The sequence below is a fragment of the Salmo trutta genome, chromosome 4 (assembly GCF_901001165.1).
Source record: "Salmo trutta chromosome 4, fSalTru1.1, whole genome shotgun sequence".
NCBI lineage: Eukaryota > Metazoa > Chordata > Actinopteri > Salmoniformes > Salmonidae > Salmo > Salmo trutta.
Genome location: NC_042960.1, coordinates 5,869,724 through 5,891,880, shown reverse-complemented (window position 1 = coordinate 5,891,880; position 22,157 = coordinate 5,869,724). Strand labels below are relative to the sequence as shown.

Below are 22,157 nucleotides of genomic sequence, written 5' to 3'. Positions count from 1 at the left end.
CGAAAGTGCTGCTCCGAACGCTCAGATGTGTTTTGCGGTGACGCTTCTCGAGTATTTTCGGTGAGCCGACTCATTTGGCTCCGTCACGTAAAAGAGACGGCTCATTTGGCCCACAATCGGCTCTTTGTTAAAAATGCTTGAAGGGAAATTTCACTTTCTTGTATTTTTTATTTTATTTTTTACTTCAGATTCATCTTCAGCACCACCTCAACATATGTGAAAATGGCAGCACGTTTCTATGTTTAATTTATAAAGAGAGGAAGGTAAGTGTTTCCAGTGACATCATTGATGTGCGTCATGATTTTAACCAATTATGAGTAGGCGGTGCCTACTAATTGTCTAATCGGAAACACATCTTCCTAATTGTCTAATCTTTTTGACGGCAAAACATATAAACGCTCTGTTTTCACATATGTTAGGGTGGTGCTGGAGATGATGAATATGAAGTTGAACATTTTAGAAATGTAAAACTAGAACCAGTGAAAAAATAGCAAATTTCCAATTTAAGCCCAAAAGGTAGGCTACCATTATGTCAAATCAGGAAATGCACATCGAAATAAATGTTTACCTGGCTGGATTATTAGATGGCACTGAATTTTTTTTGTTGCATGGACCCAATTGACACGCTCACTTTGTTTCTGCAGGGAAGATTCACCCTCTTCAGATAATTATTTTGTCATTTATCTGCAAAAAAAACTTTTGAGATCAAAAGCAGTAGCAACACCAGGATCCACAGAGCCAAGGTGTTCACATGGAAAAAAGCAGCAGCGGACATTTCTGAACTCTTAACCAACGCGCCTTTACATTCATGAGAGTATCAATAATTTGTCACTTTTTCTGAGGCTATATGATGTATTGTTCAGTAGATTTACTATGTAATATTCATTTTACTTGTTTTTATCTCATGATTTATTTGATATGTTTTATTTGATATGTTATCAGATTGCCGGTGGGGGGGTTAAAACAAATATCTGAATGTGTTGTATGAATACTATGAATTTAAATAACTTGATGTAAAAAAAAAAAAAATTAAAAGCTGTAGTAGTAGTATTTAAATCAGGGAGCCAAATAAACGGCTCTTTCACCGATACGATTCGGTTCCCGACGTTCACCAAAAAGATCCGTTCGTTCGCGAACTATCCATCACTACTGTCATCTGAGAGCCGGGGGGGAGGAAGAAAGATGGAAGGGAACAGAGACGAAGCAGAAAAATGTATAAATATAGCCACTAAAGCTCTTGAAGCAGGAGACAAAGACAAGGCGGTGAAATTCTTAAACAAAGCAGAGAAGCTCTATCCAACCTACAAAGCGAAAGGTAAATATCTACGTTACCATATTTCAGTTCATTAGCCACGTTAGCTAGCCCGTTACACATTAAACACCGATTTAAAATACGATTTGGCAACTTGCCTTGGAATATTGTCACTTGCAGTGCACGGATAATACGTAAACGAATAAATTATGAAATGGTTAAGTAACGTCATTAACGCTTTAAACTGCTCAGGGCGAAAGAAGAAGTGACGTTTCTTTAAATTGCTAACTAGCATGCTAACAGTATGTATACTTTGTCGCTAACTAGTTGACGTTAGCCATTTCTTAGCCCATTTTGTTGATTTGATAAGGTTGACATCATCCACTGTTAAATGTCTCATTTGTCAAGCTATGTTTCATTTTATAGTTCTGTTTTAGCTCAGTGACGAATGTGCACTGGCTACGCTAACTAGCCAATTGGCAAAGCTATTGCTAACTATAATTTACCAACTTTAGCTAGCCTATATGATCTAGCTCAATGTTGGATTGCCAACAAGTTCAATTTTGCATTATGTGGTCAGTGGAGCCAAGTTCCCAGTCTGGGATGTTATCTCCCCACATGTATGGTCTTTCTCTTTCGCAATAACAAGGTCAACTGACTAAGCAAGTAATGCCTATGCACCAGTAATTTAGCCAGTTAGGGGTTGTCTCCAGTGTCCTCATGACATAAGTGTAATTTTAAAATTGGTATCAATGTAGACCTGATACTAGCTTAGTAAGGGACTTGGCTAACCAGCCGGACACAAGCCATGCCTGGCTGTGGTTATATTGATGCATGATGGTGATCCAGCAGCTACCTCGGGCCATAATCAATTGATCTGCTTATTGCTCTGTCTGTTGAAAAGTGTTTTTGTCTGTAATCAAACACTTACGTTTGAGTGAATCCTGTGCTTGCAATAGGGTGCTTGCATTATGGTCAATTGTGATTGGTAGCTGGCAGGCTGCACATTTTAAAAGCTTCTGAAATTGTCAATACTAGTATGTCAGGCAGAAGGAGACATATTTACCTTGTTATGAAGGTAAATGGCAATTTCCACAGCAGCCATATATAATAGAACACATTATATTAGCTGAACAGTTGGCTATGTCACAGTTGACCGCAATTGGTTGGTTTCTCAAATGATTGCCTCGCCTGGTTCACCAACTACTTCTCTGATAGAGTTCAGTGTGTCAAAACGGAGGGCCTGTTGTCCGGGCCTCTGGCAGTCTCTATGGGGGTGCCACAGGGTTCAATTCTTGGGCTGACTCTTTCCTCTGTATACATCAATGATGTCGCTCTTGCTGCTGGTAAGTCTCTGATCCACCTCTACGCAGACGACACCATTCTGTATACTTCTGGCCCTTCTTTGGACACTGTGTTAACTAACCTCCAGACGAGCTTCCTTGCCATACAACTCTCCTTCCGTGGCCTCCAACTGCTCTTAAATACAAGTAAAACTAAATGCATGCTCTTCAACCGATCGCTGCCTGCACCTGCCCGCCCGTTTAGCATCACTACTCTGGACGGTTCTGACTTAGAATATGTGGACAACTACAAATACCTAAATGTCTGGTTAGACTGTAAACTCTCCTTCCAGACTCACATCAAACATCTCCAATCCAAAGTTAAATCTAGAATTGGCTTCCTATTTCGCAACAAAGCATCTTTCACTCATGCTGCCAAACATACCCTCGTAAAACTGACCATCCTACCGATCCTCGACTTCGGCGATGTCATTTACAAAATAGCCTCCAATACCTTACTCAATAAATTGGATGCAGTCTATCACAATGCCATCAATTTTGTCAAAGCCCCATATGCTACCCACCATTGTGACCTGTACGCTCTCGTTGGTTGGCCCTCGCTTCATACTCGTCGCCAAACCCACTGGCTCCAGGTCATCTACAAGACCCTGCTAGGTAAAGTTCCCCCTTATCTCAGCTCGCTGGTCACCATAGCAGCACCCACCTGTAGCACGCGCTCCAGCAGGTGTATCTCTCTGGTCACGCCCAAAGCCAATTCCTCCTTTGGCCGCCTCTCCTTCCAGTTCTCTGCTGCCAATGACTGGAACAAACTACAAAAATCTCTAAAACTGGAAACACTTATCTCCCTCACTAGCTTTAAGCACCAGCTGTCAGAGCAGCTCACAGATTACTGCACCTGTACATAGCCCATCTATAATTTAGCCCAAACAAGTACCTCTTCCCCTACTGTGTTTATTTATTTTGCTCCTTTGCACCCCATTATTTCTATTTCTACTTTGCACTTTCTTCCACTGCAAATCTACCATTCCAGTGTTTTACTTGCTATATTGCCTTTACCTCCTTACCATGGCCTTTATTGCCTTTACCTCCCTTATCTCACCTCATTGCTCACTTTGTATATAGACTTATTTTTCTACTATATTATTGACTGTATGTTTGTTTTTATTCCATGTGTAACTCTGTGTTGTATGTGTCAAACTGCTTTGCTTTATCTTGGCCAGGTCGCAATTGTAAATGAGAATTTGTTCTCAACTTGCCTATCTGGTTAAATAAAGGTGAAATAAATAAAAAAGTATTCCTCATTTTGGCTTAACTCTCACATGCAGTTAAACATGACCATTTACATTCACTAGGCACATTTTAGTTGTAGTGAATACTCAAGGTTTGGTTAAATTGTGGTATTTTTAATGGTCACCACCAAGGAGATGGCTATAGCAGCCTATTCACCTCACTCATCAACGGTTATTTGGTCATGTCCATTGGATACAGCAGGTGCAAACAGTACAGTGAAATGCTTACTTGTGAGCTCTTCCTCACCAATGCCTTTATTCAATATCAAAAATGGAAAGAAATAGAAATGTGGCAGTCTCACATTCTCAGCAGAAGTTCTTTTTTTGGAAATGGAGGTAATGTGGCTCTTGCAGGATGAGGTAAGGGAGTTTGTAGGGATTCCACTGTCAGAGCAGAGGAGGTAACATGGCTCATGCAGGATGAGGTAAGGTGTTTGTAGGGATTCCATTGAGCGCAGAGGAGGTAACGTGGCTCGTGCAGGATGAGGTTAGCGAGATGAACAGGCTTGTCCACCTCAATCCCTTAATTGAATCATTGACCCAGAGCTGAGGGAACAATGGTAGAGCATTAGCCAGGGCTAAGCTGGGGCCACGGTAAGGTCTGATAGGGCAGTGGGCCAGGGAGAACCAAATCATCATATTCACCTTTAATTTCAGTTTTTATTTATTTCATTAAATCTCATCAAGAAAGAATAGTTGGATTCTGAGGATTCAAGAAGATTGCATCTTGATTGAAGAAAAACAGCCACACTCTTCAGTTCAGTGTCATGCAATAATACATTTACTACTTCAACCATTAAGATGAGTATCTTTCTGGGCATGTCAGTGTTCTCACTCTGGTGTGTCTATCCAACATAGTGTTCAGTTACCTGTGTAAACCTTCACATGAATTGCAGAGCTGTATTGCACAGTCTGGGTGCTGCCAGAGAGAACAGCGATGCACTGGGCAGTATACTCAGGCTGTTGCTTAGGCTGCTGCTGCAGTGGTCATGGGTAGACTGACACAGAGAGCTGCTTTGTGTCATTGGAAAAGCTTAGCACATTCTCATTGAAGCATGACCAGATCTCCACTACAGCTCATCTATGGAAGCCAACTGGATTCTGGGAACAATGTAACCTTAGTTTCTGTGTGTGAACCGCTGATGTTCCCTTGCACGGTGGTCTGACTTTCAAGAGCCTAGTGTTTCGCCCTGTAAGATTGAGTGCCAGTTTCCCGGAACCAGATTAAGGCTAGTCCTTGACTAAAAAAACACTTTCGATTGAAAATGAGAACGCTTTTTAGTCGAGGACCCGTCTTAATCTGGTTCTGTGAAATTTGCCCCTATGAGTTCTTTGAAGTGCTTAGCTTTGTCTCTCTTTCTGAATGCGCTTTGTTCTGTCTTCTCCCTCTCATCTCTCTCTTCCCTCCTAGCCTTGTTGGACACCTTGACGAGGAACGGCAGCTCTGCGGGGAATGGCGCGCACTGCAGACAGCGTACTACAGACAGCTCCTCAGAGAGCACCAAGGCCCGGGCTGGTGGGCAGGACCAGGAGGCCGGAGGGGGCGAGCCCAGCACCAAGGGCTTCACCAAGGACCAGGTGGAGGGAGTGCAGAGGTGAGCAGGAGGCTTTTGACTTCTTTTCCACTTGATTGCTCACTCCCGTAATCTGTTTGGGATTGGTTATCTGTTTGTAAAATCTCTGTTCCGCTCTCTTGCCCTCCGCCCTCCCTGACGGCCGTATGGTACGGTCCTCTGTCCCACTTCTCATGTGCAGCAGGCAGGCCTGTGTGTGTAGTTGTGTTGCTTCACTCTGGTACATTCTCATGTGGCGATTAGGGAGGGAGGGCCACTTTCAGCCTGGTTGTGGGTATCACTCGACCCTGAGGTTTTGTAATCAATGGGAATTTAGGAGACTGACACGTGGGTTTTCTTTTTAGTTTGGCTACCTGTTAAGATGAGGAAATGGTGGCTTGTAAATTCCCTTGCTCACCTGAATTTCCTGTTGCATGCATGTAAAATAGATCATAAGTTACATTTTTTTATAACCTGATGGTGGTTCTTCCCACAACAGGAAATTGATAAGGATCTGTCACATGTCACGTGAGCATGCTCTCACACAAATCAGATGTATTTTAGGTGAAACTTATTCTGTCGTTCGTTCTGTCTCAATCGGGGGACCATTAGTCAATGCTTTATGCTTGACATTCTGACAGTAGCTAACCCTTACTAGCCTAATCCCCTAGTCTTTTACCATGGTAAGACCCCCATGCCTTACGCCTGGGCTCTGAAATCCATGTCCTCTCAAACCCTTTTACTAGCCTGTGGATCAGGAGTCTCCAACCTTTCCTAGCATGAGAGCTACTTAAAAAGAATCAACATCGCAAGGTGGGTTTTATTTTCTAGCTATCAAATGGGCACATTCTTCTCTCCCCTGCAACTCTTCCCCGGTCCTTAGTGTACAAGAGAAAGTAGTGTTCCATGTTTTCTGTCAATATATCTGGTAAAATAATTAAGCAATAAGGGCCGAGGAGGTGTAGTCTATGGCGAATATACCACGGCTAAGGGCTGTTCTTAGCACGACGCATCGAGGAGTGCCTGGACACAGCCCTTAGCCTTGGTATATTGGCCATATACCACAAACCCCCGAGGTGCCTTATTGCTATTTTAAACTGGTTACCAATGTAATTATAACAGTAAAAATAAATGTTTTTGTATACTTTCTGATATACCACGACTTTCAGTCAATCAGCATTCAGGGCTCAAACCACCCAGTTAATAATGGTTAATAAACAACTCTATAAAATCTGCGATTCCGCCCCCAAAATAAATGGACCATTTTCCCCAAATTATGTTCTGTTAAATTTTTGTCTTTTAATATGACTATTGTTCATAGAGAACCAACGGAATGGGATGTTCTGAGTCCTTGTCAATGCTTAAATCACATCGCAAGACAATTAAAACAATTATCATTGTAATTGCGCGTCTGGTCCTTTAATTATGCATCAAGTGATTGAGGAATATGCCATGCTATGACGTGCCGGTCTAGCGATGGTTCTGTACTGCTACTGCTCATTTCATGGCAAAGTTTGCAAATGACAAATAATAGATACAAATGATATACTTACTCATGATATACTTTTGATTTGAACATGTAGATAGTTTTGTAGGCTAGGCTACCTAAAACTCATTAATTTATGGATCAAGCCTTAGCAGATTCTGATGTTTGCCGTTAACATTTAAGTGAAGGTTTTGGGGACAGTATTTATGGCAACCCACAAGACAGTTGTGAGATCAACTGGCTACACACGGAGTGATAAACGCACACACCACACACACACACAGGCAATATTGCTGGAAATTAATTGGCAGATATTGTCTTATTTCTGTCTTCTCAGTTCCTTGTTCTCTTGGCCATCGTCAGCGCTTTTAAACGAAATAATTAACCATCTTTTGATTTGTCAGTGTGTCTACACTAGGGACTCGGGATGTGGCTGCGTTATTGATGTCATCTTAATCAGGCCTTTTGATTTGAACATATAGGTAGCCTAGCCTACAAAACTACAACTATTTCATTTATGGATCAAGCCTTAGAAGTCATTCTGATCTTATTTCCAATGATCAGTGCTTTAGCTTATGTTGCTGTCCAGCGGTTCTGAATTTGCGATACACCCGACTGTATGTTTTTTTTTTTTTTTTCTTCTGTTCAATAGTCTTTTGATTTGAACATTTTGAGTTCTTGTGTGTGAACTACGTTATTTGATTTCATTTATATATGCTACAGCACTTTGATTTCACTGAAATATTTAGAAATTGAACCAAATGATCGGTTTGTGTCTTCAGTCCTTTTTAAATGAGAGACGGCTATATCATATGTCAAACTCATTCCATGGAGGGTCGAGTGACGGGGTTTTCGCTTCTCCCTTGTACTTGATTAATTAATGTCACTGATTAGTAAGGAACTCCCCTCACCTGGTTGTCCAGGTCTTAATTCAACAGAAAAACCAGAAACCAGCAGACACTAGGCTGTAAATGGAATGAGTTATACACCACTGGGCTATATGGTCTACTGTGGTATAGGTTGAATGTGATAGGTCTACTGAGGCTGGTTATAGAGAGACTATAACTCCATTCCTGATTAGAGAAATGAATCAAATTGGAAATGAGCTATTATCAGGCTGGTTAATGTGATGCATTTCTGTTCAATTTGGAAAAATGCAGCCCCACCCACTCGGCCAATCAGTAGCGGCACACTGCACACTTTTTACTGAACGGTACGTGCTAAATAGTATGTAGTTAGCTAGTATGGGTCTTTGGACACTGCTTGTTGTTGGACCCTGAGCCATACCAACCGTGGGGGGGGTCGCTGCTGTCCCCATAGGCCAGAGTAGGTGACTGGGAGCTCCGAGCGACTGATGTCCCTGGTGAACAGAAGTGCTGCTAATAATGGGCAGAGTGTAGCCTAGGCCTCCACCACCTTCCCCTAGCGAGGTCGTCTGACGGTAGTTAGATGGTTCTATTGGGCTCCAAGTTTTCTCTAGCGTCTTTATGTTTCCTTAATTAACCATGCAGTTGACCTACAGTATCACTCATAATCCCTATGAGCCAGCCAACAACACACTTTTATGTAGGGAAGGCTGCTGTTGAAACACTTACTCAGCTCAACATTTTGGAGTTGGGTTTTTTGAAGTTGAAGCCTGCGGAATATTTGCAGTGTTTGCTGAGCTAATGACAGCAGACGGGTTGTCTGTGTATTTGTATGCGAGTCTTTCATGGCAGAGCTGTTTGGGTGGCTTGTTGTGGTCGGCTTTGCGCCATTGGTGGTGTGTGGGGACCGTTAATCAGCTGCTCAGTGAGGACACCGCGGTGTTCTACACATCATGCTATCGCTATGGGAACCTCGGACTCGGCAAGGTGCCCATAAGGCCAGTGAGAGAGGGGAAGGGAGAGGGAGTGAGACAAAAGAGAGCTGTGACACATCTCGTTATGGCAACACTAACACAGTGCTTGGTAGGCCTGACCAACATCTAGTCCCATTGTGAAGAGCGTAAGACGGTATGTTTGTTTTCTAAGATGCTGTGTTTATATGTTTAGAGACTAACCTGTCATTTTTGTTAAAACAGGCCTACATGCAGCGTAGGGTTTAACCTCAATTGAAAAGTACACAGTGACATCAGCATATATTTGATTATTCTAATTGAATGTTATTGTAACAGTCTGGCAGGTATCTCAGGTGGTTCTCCTTGGAGACTGGAGGCAATCTCTCTTCTGCAGGTCATGCAATCGACTCTGTGTATTGCGTTTGAACTCTGCTGCTCTGTTCTGCCACCGATGTTGATTTGCCCTCTTGTGGTTTCAAATGGTACTCCAGGGGCACAGTTTTCTAAACCCAGAGGCGCAACATTGTGAGACTTCTGGGAATGCTTGCGAAACAGACCAACAGACCAGAAGTGAAAATTCTTCACTTGGATGTTAATTTTCTCTAAATCTAAAGGCACAACCGGGATACTTTCCAAACACTAGTTCTTGAAGCAAAAAATATCCGTTAGAGGTTTTTTGTCTCGCTTTTGGGCCAAATGTGATCTGTGCTACAACCCTCATGATGAATCAGATCTACTGCATTTTAATAAACTAGGTCAATATCTGTTTCCTGGTCATGTGTAACATAGCCCTGATTAATCACTCACTGTAATCTCTCTTCTTAAAGGATAAAGCAGTGTAAGGACTACTAGTACCATTGTAATAAACTCTCCCTCAGGATAAAGCGGTGTAAGGACTACTAGTACCATTGTAATAAACTCTCCCTCCAGGATAAAGCGGTGTAATAAACTCTCCCTCCAGGATAAAGCGGTGTAAGGACTACTAGTACCATTGTAATAAACTCTCCCTCCAGGATAAAGCGGTGTAAGGACTACTAGTACCATTGTAATAAACTCTCCCTCCAGGATAAAGCAGTGTAATAAACTCTCCCTCCAGGATAAAGCGGTGTAAGGATTACTATGAAGTCCTGGGCACCAGTAAGGAGGCCAATGAGGAGGAGCTGAAGAAAGCCTACAGGAAACTAGCACTCAAGTTCCACCCAGACAAAAACCAAGCCCCCGGAGCTACAGAGGCCTTCAAAAGTAAGTTTCACATGCATTGTTTTTGTGTTCGGTGCCAATCACATTTATTTGGCTGTAATGTAGACTACAGGTCTTCACGGATCCACCTGTACCTGATTTCGGGACCCGGGCCAGTCCGGAACCAGAATTCTAAATGTCATAGGTCTGGGTTGTATCTGATATGCTTGACGCAGGACTCGGGTATGTGAAATTTTAACCGACTTGTCCGGAAGGTACAAATCCGAACACGACTGCTGCAGTAGAGGGAGAGAAATTGTATAATTTATGCTGCTGCTCTTGTTTTCGCGAGTGGCGAGTGTAGGTTGTTGGCCAATCATTAGTCATCAGTGGCAATGGGCTACAGCCGTAGAGACTTGCTCCGTGTGTGGTAAAAGTTAGGAGATATCTAATCATTGGAAGATGGAATTAAAATAACGGCATTAAAGGAGAAGAATAGGCTACAAGAACCAATAGGTAGGCAGGCTGCTACTTATCTGAATACAATTGTTTGTAACTGTAAGATCAGGAAGCGTATGCACTGCAGCCTCAGCCTAGCTTCTCCCGGTTTGATGCAGTCAAGACAGGCACTACGTACTCATATTTGATGATAAATAACCGAGCTATGGCGGCTATTAGTCTACTATAGCGCCAGTCAGCTTGGTTGGTTGCTGTCTCTCCCTCCCTCTCCCGCCTGCTAGAACGGTCTCACTCACTCGGCTCTGGTTAATAAAGTAGCTTTAAAAAATGACTTCTTCTGCTTCCCTCACCGATCGGACCGGGTCTGGAACAAGTGAGCCCCTCGTCCCTACAGCATTGTTAGCAGCATAAATTTGACCTGCCATTATCTACGTCTGTGTCTCTGCAATTCTTTTAATTTTTTAATTTTTTATTAAAATAAAAAAAAATCCCCCCCTGACGTGAAGTTTGCAGATCAGTGTAAAATGGGCATCGGATCCGAGCCAATGTCTCCTTTTTCGCTGACTTAATGTGACACTTATTGACACGAGTGTGTTGTGGTCCTAACAGAGATCGGCAACGCCTACGCCGTGCTTAGCAACCCAGACAAGAGAAAGCAGTATGACCTCACGGGGGCGGAGGAGCCTACCAGCCCTGGCCACGCCCACAGCCAAGGGTTTGACTTCCACCGGGGCTTCGAGGCCGACATCACTCCCGAGGACCTCTTCAACATGTTCTTCGGAGGAGGATTCCCCTCTTGTAAGAGACAGGCATACATTTTGAAGTTAATTTCATCAAGTGGTTTCAGAGTTTCTCAATGTTTAATAAACAAGTCTTAATTTATTACATCAATTAAATACAATTGTCTTGCTCAAACATGAATGTTTATTAAATGAGTATTGTATTGCAAGTCTTCGCCGAGTCACTAACAGGGTACCTCCTCTCCACAGCGGCTGCCCACACGTTCACCAACGGCAGGACGCGATACAGCCAGCAGACGGACCAGAGACGGGAGAGAGCAGAGGAGAGGGGAGAGGTATGCATGTCTGGCATCTACACTGCCAGATGTATACTGTGACTGTCAATATAATACCTAGTGAGTCTGGGATACCTTCAGGTCAGACTTCCCTAGCAGACCCCCCTCTACGAGCTATGGGAGTCTCGGCAGCGTATTGCAGGCTCTGTTTTTAGTGAAGGACACAGCTGTTCCAGCCTTGACTGGGATGAGCTCTAGTTAATTTCGGTGTGCTGCATAATAAAGCAGGAAAAGTGCAAAGTCACTAACAGGACAGTACATGTCTTAACATATTAAGTAGTAATATATGCCATTTACCTGACTCTTTTGTCCCAAGCAGCTTATTCATTTGTGCATATATTTTACCTATGGGTGGTCCCGGGAATCAAATGACTTATCCTGCCGTTGCAAGCGCTATGCTCTACCACCTGAGCAGCAGGACAAAATAGTGTATGTTTAGTGATTTTTGTAATCTGTTGTCCAGGGAGGATTCTCCATGTTTATCCAGCTGATACCCATCGTTGTACTGATCCTGGTGTCCATCTTGAGCCAACTGATGGTGTCTACTCCCCCCTACAGCCTCTACTCCAGACCGTACGTGTTCACACACACACACTGGGGTCGTACTCAGTATGGCGCACGGCACTTAAAGGTTTTGCAACAGAAAATGAAAATCTGTGTTCCTATTGGACACATCGTGCATTTAGGTGTAACCACTGTTTCAAAATGTTTTCTCCCACCTGAAGATGCCCCAGGCCAATTATTCTGTACCTCTGCTCCACATGCTCGGTGCTGAAAAATACTGTCAAATGGTGACATGGTAGGTGTATGTAACGGACACACCTACCAGTAAACTACTGAAGCATTTATTGTGTGCGTTTGATCATTCCCATTGCCTCCTCTCTTCACCTGGTATAAAGATAGGATGCATAAAAAGAGCTGTAGATCTAGCTGTTCTCAGAACAGCCATATGTAACCTGATGCCTGTCCTCCGTCCTCTCCAGGTCCACGGGGCAGACGGTTAAACGGCAGACGGAGAACCTGCATGTAGATTACTACGTCAACAGAGACTTCAAGACAGAGTACAAGGGCTCCAATCTGCAGAAGATCGAGAAGAACGTGGAGGAGGACTACGTGTCTAATGTCAGAAACAACTGCTGGAAGGAGAGGCAGACGAGTAGGTGTCCATCATGTCTCTATTAGTTGTTCATACCGTAGCTAGCAAATTAGAAAACCAAATGCATAGCTGGAGCTCTGAGCTGGATATAATTTATTTCACACAGATTTCTTATAGTTATAAGCAGTGGTGTAGCACGCAGCCCCTGCAGGGTATAATTACAGTGAGGACTGCCCCATGTGAAGCAATACAAGTACCCCTACAAACATGCATTCATTTCCTTCTATTTTGTGACGAAAGCATTCCCTCGAAGTAGCTTAGTGTGACATGGTTGATAGTGACTGACTCTTCTGTTCATCTCCCCCTTCTCTCTCAGAAACGGACTTGCTGTACGCTGCTAAGGTCTACAGGGACGACCGCCTGCGTAAGAAGGCTGAGCTGATGACCATGGATAACTGCAAGGAGCTGGACAGACTAAATGACCTGTTCAGGGGGGGCTGAGCCCGCCTGACACCGCAGGCTCCCACAGGACGCTTTTAGAAGAGATATATGAATAGATATATGTATGTAAATGTTTTTTTTTTTAAAGGGAAAAACCATGGAGATTAAAAGGAGGAAAAATATACAAATAATTAGCCTTACCGTTGAAGTTGTAAGTTGTCCCTATCCCTCCCCCAGTACCCATCTTTCCATCCTCCTCACCACCCCCTCCCTGGGAACTGCCTTGCTGCATCTCAATGAACCAACTGAAGAATAGACCAACCTCCCAAAACACTTGAGAACCACAACCTCTTTCTCTTCTATCTTTGCTTGTCTTTTTGTGGTTTCTGGAAATAAGAACCCACTCTGGAAATGAACGCTGACTCTAAAAGCAGAAGGCATTGTGGTGGTGCCTCTTGAGTATTGAAGCGCCAAGCATTCTGCTGTAACAAGCAAATCACAATCGTCTTCACTCTAGATAACTACTTCACCTGCTTGACTTAAACAAGATTTGTAGGCTCATCTGGAGATGCTGCCCTCCTTCCAATCCATACATTAGCAGTGCTAGTATTGTGAGGAACCCAGAGAATGCTTCCTAGCTACCACAGTGGAACCTTGTGTGGAGTTCCATGGACCTTGAAGTTCATTCCGCAGATGAAGAAATGACCACGGTCTCACTTGAACTTTTTTGGCCTGGGGGAAAAATGTGAAGTTGGAGCCATAATCTTCATCAATTGTTGTTCATTTTTCATTTTGAATGTTTGAAAATGTATGGAGTTATTTAAGTAGAAAAACAAGGTTTTTCGTCATTGCTCGATTAATAATTTGAATAAACAATAAATTATTACCAGAAGCAGTATTGATTTGTTTCGAGCGCATGTGCAATTGTGCGTATGAAGCAGATGGCATGGTAGGGCAGGTTAAAAACCCTTTTAACATGTGTTCATAGTACTCAGACTGTAGGCCTATTCTCTCCACATAATATTCTCCCTGGCATACAGATCCATTACTCTATTAGTTTGTATACAGTCTCACTTTGGTTTTGCAGGAAGCCTTATTCTCAACCTAATATGGCCTCACCATGTTTGAGGCTTGTAAAAGATGTGTTGAGGTGGATTTGTATGGCCTCATGCTCCAGCTTGGTACCCAAACAGGTCGGTACTGTGATTCATAAAACTGCAATGCAACCGAACAAGTCTACTTTGCTGAATTTGCTGTTTTTCCTGGAAGTCCATGTGAATTGTGGTGTTTCTGAAAAATACATAGTGTATAGGCCTACAGTGATTATTTCTTGTATTGATTAATATCAGTGGTGGGAAAAGTACTCCATTGTCATACTTGAGTAAAAGTAAAGATGCCTTAATAGAAAATTACAAAAGTCACCCAGTAAAATACTACGAAGTATTTGTTTTTAAATGTAAATCGTTTTAAATGTATCAAAAGTAAATGGAACTGCTAAAATGTAGTAAAAGTATAAACCACTTCAAATGCTGTATATTAAGCAAACCAGACAGCACAATTTTATTGATTTTATTTTATTTTTTTAATTGATGGATAACCTGGGCACACAGACAATTTTCAAAGGAAGCATTTGTGTTTAGTGAGTCTGCCAGATCAGAAGCAGTAGGGATGACCAGGGATGTTCTCTTGATGGGTGTGAATTGGACCATTTTCCTGTCAAAATGTAACAAGTACCTTTGGGTGTCACAAATGTATGGAGTAAGAAGTACATTATTTTATTTAGAAATGTAAAGTAAATGTTTGCAAAAATATAAATGGTAAAGTACAGATACCCCCCCCCCCAAAAAAAAAGAATTAAGTAAAAATACTTGAAAGTACTACACTGATTAATATTGCCTTAAAACAGAAAGCAAGACAATTTCTCAGTAAAAATCATCAAATCAGTCATGAATATACATTTGTTCGTGGCATGAATGAACTTTGAACATTTGTGGGCGTTGAGTGACCACGTGTACTATAAGTGCAAATGTATCTATCGTCACTGATAGGCTTATTGCTGTCACGTGACTAATCCCCACAACCCGGAAAGGGATTTGCATGACAGGCGTTTTGTTGACATCGAATAGGACCTATAGTGTAACATTTGGGAAAATGTGAAATTATTTTCTACCGACGTTTGGTGCGGTCATTTAACTTTGGATTCACATGCCGACCAATTGCAACTATTTTCTATCATCCGGTGCTGTCATCATGCATCATAACAGTTGCATCCCGGTTTTTCTCGTTGGCTTACTATCTTTCTATGTATTTCTGAGCTGTGTGTCTTCATGTAGTAAGGAACCTAAAACACCGGACTGGCGAATGACTTTAAAAACCATTCGCAATGGGATCCATAACATTGACAAATACCTCAACGTTGCTCTGGACTTATTTGGAGGGCAAGATGGATTGTGTCACTATGAATGCAGTGATGGTAAGGTCTCTCTTAGGCGACACACACAGTCAATACTTGATGGTAATGGAAATAAAACATGACCATAACTACTTTGCTTACTATGCAGACAAGCCATTTATTAAAAAGCTCAGTTGAAAGTGATTATGTTCCACAAACAAAGCAGATAAGCACCACTGTAGCTATCTTGAGTTGTAAACCATTAAACTGGTACAGTACCACCCCCAACACACTCTGTAGTCTCTCTGAACAGGTTGTCTCTCTCAACAAGATTAAAGAAGAACTCTGAACACATCTACCTTTGCGCTTTCCTTGCAGGTTACAAACCAGAACCCCGGCCTGGTTACAAACCAACCCCACCCAATGGATGTGGGTCACCCCTGTTCGGATTCCAGGTGAGCTAGTTTCATGTCTGACTTTGATCTATAGCAGTGGTCTTCCCTATTATTCCTGTGGGGGTGCAGTGTGTGCAGACTGTTGTCCCAGTCCAGCACTAACCCACCTGATTTAGCAACTCATGATTTTTATGATTAGCAGAGACCTGTGTTCCAGACAGTGAAGCCTGCACACAGGACCAGAAATGAAGACCCCCCCCCCCCCCCCACAAAAAAATAGTTTATTTTATTGTCACATGCCCAGATATGTGCAGTGAAATGTGTTGTTTTACAGGGTCAGCCATAGTAGTGCGGCTCCCCTGTATGGCGACCACTGTTTATAGGAATGTTATTATACCTGTCATATTATATATTGCATTGAATATTTGAGAGCATTGATCTAATGGCCAACTCTTTTGTCTACTCTACAGTTTGACATCGGCATCCCGTCCTTGACCAAGTGCTGTAACCAGCACGACCGTTGCTATGACACCTGTAACCGTGATAAACACGACTGTGACGATGAGTTCCAGGAATGCCTGGAGACCATCTGTAGGAGATTACAGAAGATGTTGGGACTGGCCCAGAGTGTCCAAGGTAAGATGGCAACTGGGTTGTGTTTATTAGGGCATGCAACAGAAAACGTTTTACAACGGGACACGACAATGAGTGTTTCTTATTGTTGTTCCTGCCTGTTTCAGTCTGTTTTCTTCCATGTGATGCCTAATGAACACCACCCTGATTCATGTATTGACATGCTCCCAGTGTTGAACACAGAGCAGGACTTGACTCAAGCATTCCTCACAGTTAATTCAATAATGTGTCCACCATCTTGTAGCCTGTTTAAATCATGCTGAACCCTGCACTCACCATTGTCAATTGTTTCACTTCACTGGTGAGTTCAGCATTCAGTCTGGTTTAACCAGTCTAACAATCTTGCTGGTGGGGAAGATCATACAACTCATCCATATTAGGGCATGCAACAGAAAACGGGTGGTTCAAGTCCTGAATGCTGATTGGCTGAAAGCCGTGGTATATCATACCGTATGAAAAAACATGTGTTTTTACTACACCTATTAAGTTGGTAACCAGTTTATAATAGCAATAAGTCACCTTGGGGGTTTGTGGTATATGGCCAATATACCACAGCTAAAGGCTGCATCCAGACACTCTGTGTTGTGTCGTGCATAAGAACAGCCCTTAGCCGTGGTATATTGGCCATATACCACACCCCCTCGGGCCATATTGCTTAATTATAGTACGGCAATGTTGAGGTAGCTAGCACAAGCATTTCACTGAACCTTTTATACCTGCTGTAAACTGTGCACGTGACATAACATTTGATATTGATAAATTTTTCTGTGGGTTTCATATGTCTGTATAACATGATCAACTCGTGTTTCCATGTCTGTCTCTATACAGTGTGTGAGAATACTGTGACCCTGCTGTTTGAGGCTGTCATGCACATGGGGTGTAAACCTTACATGGACAGTCAGAGAGACTCCTGCATATGCACATTTGAAGTCAAGAGGGATCTATGAGCTGCCATCCAGAGGGGATTCTGGAATAGTCAAGCCGCCAGAGAAACATTGAAGTAAATAGTGTATCTCGGGATAGAGCTGTGGAAGTTCCCATTGATAACAATGTGCTAAGCCTTGTGAAGGGGGCTGGATGTGCTCTCAATGAATGAACGTTGGGTGATCTGAGATTTAAAATTGCTATTTGATAATTTTGTAGAATTGTTCTCCTATGCAAAGGTTGTTTAGTGGTTGTTGTCATGTATATCATTTGTTTGTTCTGCCACACATGTATATGAAGTATCAATTAAGAGAGAATATGAATGTTTTATAAAAAGGTAAGAAGACATTGAAAGACAAATGTATGACTACAAGCGCATAATGATACAGTGATGAGGGTAATGGCTACATTATATTGCCCAGTAAGTGTATTGTTTTGGCTACTTTTTAATTATTTATATTACATTTGTAAATAGGCTGATAAATGAATGTACACAACATGTTTACTGTTGATGGAGTGTTGCCCCAGTGGTTATGTTGTAGTTAAATAAAATGTTTGGAAAACCCCGCTGTTCCATGCTTTTATTTTTGTTTTGTTGTTTGAGCTTTGTTGAGCTTGCCTCATTCACAGGCATACGGAAACATGCATTTGGTTTTTACAGTATCCCTCTGTATAATGTCCAAAGATGTGTGTATATACAGCGTTGATAATGGGAGAGTTCGTTCTGCATGGGCCGGTGCCCCGGGTGAGCTGAGCTATATATTTTTTTTAGACCATTCCATTGGTCCTTCAATGAAATCTTCACCCGCCCGGGGCATCGTGCCATGCAAAAATAACTGGCCCAATGAAATAGAGTTCTGCGCGGTACTGATTAATTCAGCCCGCTTCCACTTGCACCCGCAGCTTTTAATACCACGTCCGCTGGCTTTCTATCCGACTCTCACCCGCTACCGCAAGAACCGATCCCGAACCGAACCGAAGTCCAGCAATATTATTTTAGGCGAATGTGACGCATCTCATTTGCCAGCCATGGTCGCAGGAATTATGCGCCCTATGTAAGCAATATCAAAATTAACCTAAGAAATAGTTTAAATCACAAGAGATTCTCACGTGGCCCATTATATTAGGCTATCGGTATTACTGCGCTATATCAAACAATAGGCTAGAAGCAGTTTGAATAGAGCTGTTGGGACACTTGCACTTTCTCTTGAGCTACGTTTTATAGTCTAGGTTTTAGGAGTGGGGCGATTTTCAGAAAGTGACAAACACTTTTTTTAAATTATCTTCTTCACTTGCTTTGGCAATGTTAACATATTGTAGCGACCCACGCAGACAGCTGTGTGTTTTGTGTTATGCTGTTAGTTGGTTGTGTTGTATTTACCAGTACCCAGTGTTCGCGGGGTCCGACAAGCCAATCAACCTGCTATCTGCCAATCACGGGAATGCCTGGAATGTTCTGATGCCGGGCATCCTGATGGTTGACGGAGTGGCGTGGAGGGGGGTTGGGCAGGGGGATGGAGCATTGGAAGTTGAGACCAGGTTTAGCCATTGTTCTCTGTCTTTTAGGCTTTTATGTTGATCTGCAATAGTATTGTGAAAAGACAGGACAGGAACACATCAGTCTCCAATGCACCACCTGACAAGTTGTTCTTTCTCTCTCAGTGTTTTCTCAGACTGAGGAGAGCGGGAGCTATGGGTAGTACCATGGTGTTAGTAGGTGACGTAAGCACCCAGATAAAATAAAATACATTTAATGAAACAAAACCCGAAGATGTTAACATCATTCAGCTACTGTAGCTGCCTACCTAACATCAACAGGCATCACCAGTAGCGCAACAATTAAAATTAGAAACCAAAAGTAAAGTTCCTGGCGATCATAGCGATCTGACTCCCCCCTTCTGTCGAAACTTGGAATATTCCTGTTCGCGGGCTTTGGCCACTGACCCTCAACCTGATTGTTCTGTTCTGCGTTGTGTACTATTCTAATAATTTGAAGTTTGCTGGAATAACAATTTTAACTCTACTACACTCACCCCTTCTTGATTTCAGCAAACTTTAAGACATAAGGTAAGAGTTCTTCCTCCACAGGGGTAACCTTGACCAAGAGTCATCCAGAAGGACAGCAAAGAGACTTTGCCAGGTAGAAATATGCCCATATACATACAACCTATGACCCCCTAATAAAGTATTTCTCATTTCCTTAATCTATCCTCTGGCTTCTGTGCCACTGGGGTACTGTCACTTCAACAAAAGTTGATAAGGCTTGAATCAGGGCAGCTAGATGCTCTCTTTTGTCCGGCTCAGCAATCACTTGACTCATTGACTCTAAAAGTCTTCTGACAGGCTTCACAACTCTTCCAGTTCGAGTTCTCAAAGTGCCTTCACTTGGTCTCAGGACTGTATCAGTAAGCTCAGACGTCTGGCTGTTTCTGCGCTCTACCTCTCTCTGGTTACTCATTCTCTTCTTAGTAGATCTTATGCATACAGAGCCGCTGACTGATGAACTTCTACTGCTGATGCCATCTAGACTGCTCACTGACGTTGCTTTTCTACTTGTGTCATCTTCAGAAGGATCAGTTGAATCATCACCAGGCATCATTGAGGAGCTTCCTGTGCTTGATTTAGCTGCTTGTCCTGAGATCATGTCCTTCGCTGGGCTTTGAGGAGCAGCTTCTCTCATGTTCACGCCATCTTCCAGTCCTGAAGATTTTTGACCTTCAGCTTCCGTGGGCCCCTCAGGGTTCTGGCCCTCGAGAATCCAGACAGCAGTCCTTCGATCCTCTGAATCCTCATCCACATCGAATACCGGTCTTTCGTCACCGCTATCTGCGTTTATGTCCTCCTCTGAAGCAGTAGAGGCTACTGTGGACATCTCGTCTGTCTGTCCCACCGGCAGGAAGTTCACTGGCAGTATGAAGTTTCGATGAACTACTTTACTCTTCTTGGTAGTAGGATCTTCGACTCTGTAGATGTGGACAGACTGGTCTTTCCATGTGATTACATAGACCGTTGAATCCCACAAGTCGGCAAGTTTACCTTTTCCTCTTTCCTTTCGGTTTGCCAAGAGAACTCGGTCCCCCATCTCCAGGGCAGTACCATTCACTCTCTTGTTATTCTGCCTTGCTTGCTTTTTCTGAGCTTCAGTGGTGTTGGCCTGAGCGTTCCTGACAGCCTCTCGCAGGTCCTTTTGGAACGAGTCAACATACTCGTCATGAGTCAACACGTCTTCGTTTTTCAAGGTACTTCCAAACATGATGTCCACTGGCAGCCGTGGATTTCGGCCGAACATCAGGAAGAACGGTGCGAATCCTGTCGTTTCGTGTGTGATACAGTTGTACGAGAAGGTGAGCGTCTGTATCATCTGGGGCCATCTTTCTTTTGCTCTCGCTGGCAACGATCGGACCATGTTTCCGAGCGTGCGGTTGAATCTTTCCGTCTGACCGTTGCCCATAGGATGATATGGAGTGGTATGGGGCTTTTTGACTCCTGAGACTTGTAGCAATTCTGCGATTAAGTGACTCTCAAAGTTTGCTCCTTTGTCAGAGTGTATCCACTGGGGAAACCCATAGACACAGAAGGACTGGTTCCATAACTTCTGGGCAACCACCTTTGCTGTCTGGTTTGGGCAAGGAAACGCCTGTGCCAGCTTCGTAAAATGATCTATGATGACGAGTACATCAACGCTCTCTCCATCCCTTCCTTCTGCTGACCAGAAGTCTATGCACACCAGTTGCAACGCTGTGCTGGTCTGAATAGATTCCAACGGTGCCCTAGCCTCTGGCTCCATTGTCTTGCCAACCACACAGTGCTTACAGTAGGAGACATACTTCTTCACTTCCCCTTCCATTCCAGTCCAGAAGAACCTTTGACGTACCAAACGGAGTGTTCTAGTCTGGCCTTGGTGGCCGGGTTCATCATGGGTTCCCCTCAGAACGATGGCTTTAAGGGAGTCTGGCACCACCAGCTGGTACCTCTTCTTGACAACTCTGTCCTTAGATCTTCGGTAGAGGATCTCATCCTTGATTTCGAGTTTATCCCAATGCTTCAGCATTCTCAACACTTGGGCAGTCTCATGAGCCCTCTCTCTCCGCGAAGGTCTCCTCCTACTCTCAATAAAGTACGCCACTCGGGTCAGCACCTGATCCGCCTTCTGTTTTCTCCGTATCACATCAGGAGAAAGGACTGGAAGAGTAGCCACTCCCCCTTCATGCTGAAGGATGCTGGCAGAATACTGGGCTAATTGGAATTTGCGCACTGGCACACTCGCATCCCACTCCAGACAGGATTCCAAAACTGCTTTCACTCCTTCAGAAGAGACTTGAGCCAGGATCTCACCACCTTGGATATTGACTGACAGTTTGAATGTGTCCTGGATGGACTCTGAAGTCACATACTCTGGGAACTCACTTGCCTTCCTAGCTCCAACGAACGGCTGTCGACTAAGCAGGTCTGCTGGGACATTCTGGGGCCCGGGGATGTACTTCAAGTCAAAGTCGAAGGGGGCCAGTTTAGAGACCCACCGCTGCTCACAGGCATCTAGCTTTGGTTTCGTCATTATATATGTCAGGGGATTGTTATCTGTTAGGACTGTGAATCTATTCACAGCCTTCCCTGTAGCTCAGTTGGTAAAGCATGGTGTTTTCAATGCCAGGGTTGTGGGTTCGATTCCCACGGGGGGCCATGTATGAAATGTATGCATTCACTACTGTAAGTCGCTCTGGATAAGAGTGTCTGCTAAATGACTAAAATGTAATGTAAAATGTATTCCCCTTCAGCCAATGGGTGAACTTATCAGACACAGCCCACTTAAGAGCGAAGAACTCTAATCTGTGTGCTGGGTAACGGGACTGAGACCTTGAC

At 43.3% G+C, this 22,157-nt stretch overlaps 2 protein-coding genes across 2 annotated transcripts; both read left to right on the top strand.

The window, feature by feature from the left end:
* Positions 1-832: 832 nt before the first annotated feature.
* On the top strand, positions 833-13,849 carry LOC115191734 (dnaJ homolog subfamily B member 14-like). Its single transcript, XM_029749595.1, has 8 exons — positions 833-1,315; positions 5,257-5,440; positions 9,800-9,945; positions 10,951-11,139; positions 11,331-11,416; positions 11,880-11,989; positions 12,400-12,572; positions 12,889-13,849. The coding sequence occupies exons 1-8, from the start codon at positions 1,183-1,185 to the stop codon at positions 13,011-13,013; spliced, it is 1,146 nt and encodes a 381-aa protein (XP_029605455.1). The 5' UTR covers positions 833-1,182; the 3' UTR covers positions 13,014-13,849.
* Positions 13,850-15,023: 1,174 nt separating this feature from the next.
* Positions 15,024-17,863, top strand: LOC115191733 (group XIIA secretory phospholipase A2). The gene is made up of 4 exons (XM_029749594.1): positions 15,024-15,426; positions 15,724-15,800; positions 16,211-16,376; positions 17,202-17,863. The coding sequence occupies exons 1-4, from the start codon at positions 15,159-15,161 to the stop codon at positions 17,318-17,320; spliced, it is 630 nt and encodes a 209-aa protein (XP_029605454.1). The 5' UTR covers positions 15,024-15,158; the 3' UTR covers positions 17,321-17,863.
* Positions 17,864-22,157: the final 4,294 nt, after the last annotated feature.

Excerpts from the sequence above, each read along its gene's own strand:
- LOC115191734 (XM_029749595.1), top strand. The coding sequence starts at position 1,183 with ATGGAAGGGAACAGAGACGAAGCAGAAAAATGTATAAATATAGCCACT. Across the intron at positions 1,316-5,256 it reads TCCAACCTACAAAGCGAAAG|CCTTGTTGGACACCTTGACG; the intron begins GTAAATATCTAC and ends CTTCCCTCCTAG. Across the intron at positions 11,140-11,330 it reads CGGAGGAGGATTCCCCTCTT|CGGCTGCCCACACGTTCACC; the intron begins GTAAGAGACAGG and ends TCCTCTCCACAG.
- LOC115191733 (XM_029749594.1), top strand. The coding sequence starts at position 15,159 with ATGCCGACCAATTGCAACTATTTTCTATCATCCGGTGCTGTCATCATG. Across the intron at positions 15,801-16,210 it reads CACCCCTGTTCGGATTCCAG|TTTGACATCGGCATCCCGTC; the intron begins GTGAGCTAGTTT and ends TCTACTCTACAG. Across the intron at positions 16,377-17,201 it reads ACTGGCCCAGAGTGTCCAAG|TGTGTGAGAATACTGTGACC; the intron begins GTAAGATGGCAA and ends GTCTCTATACAG.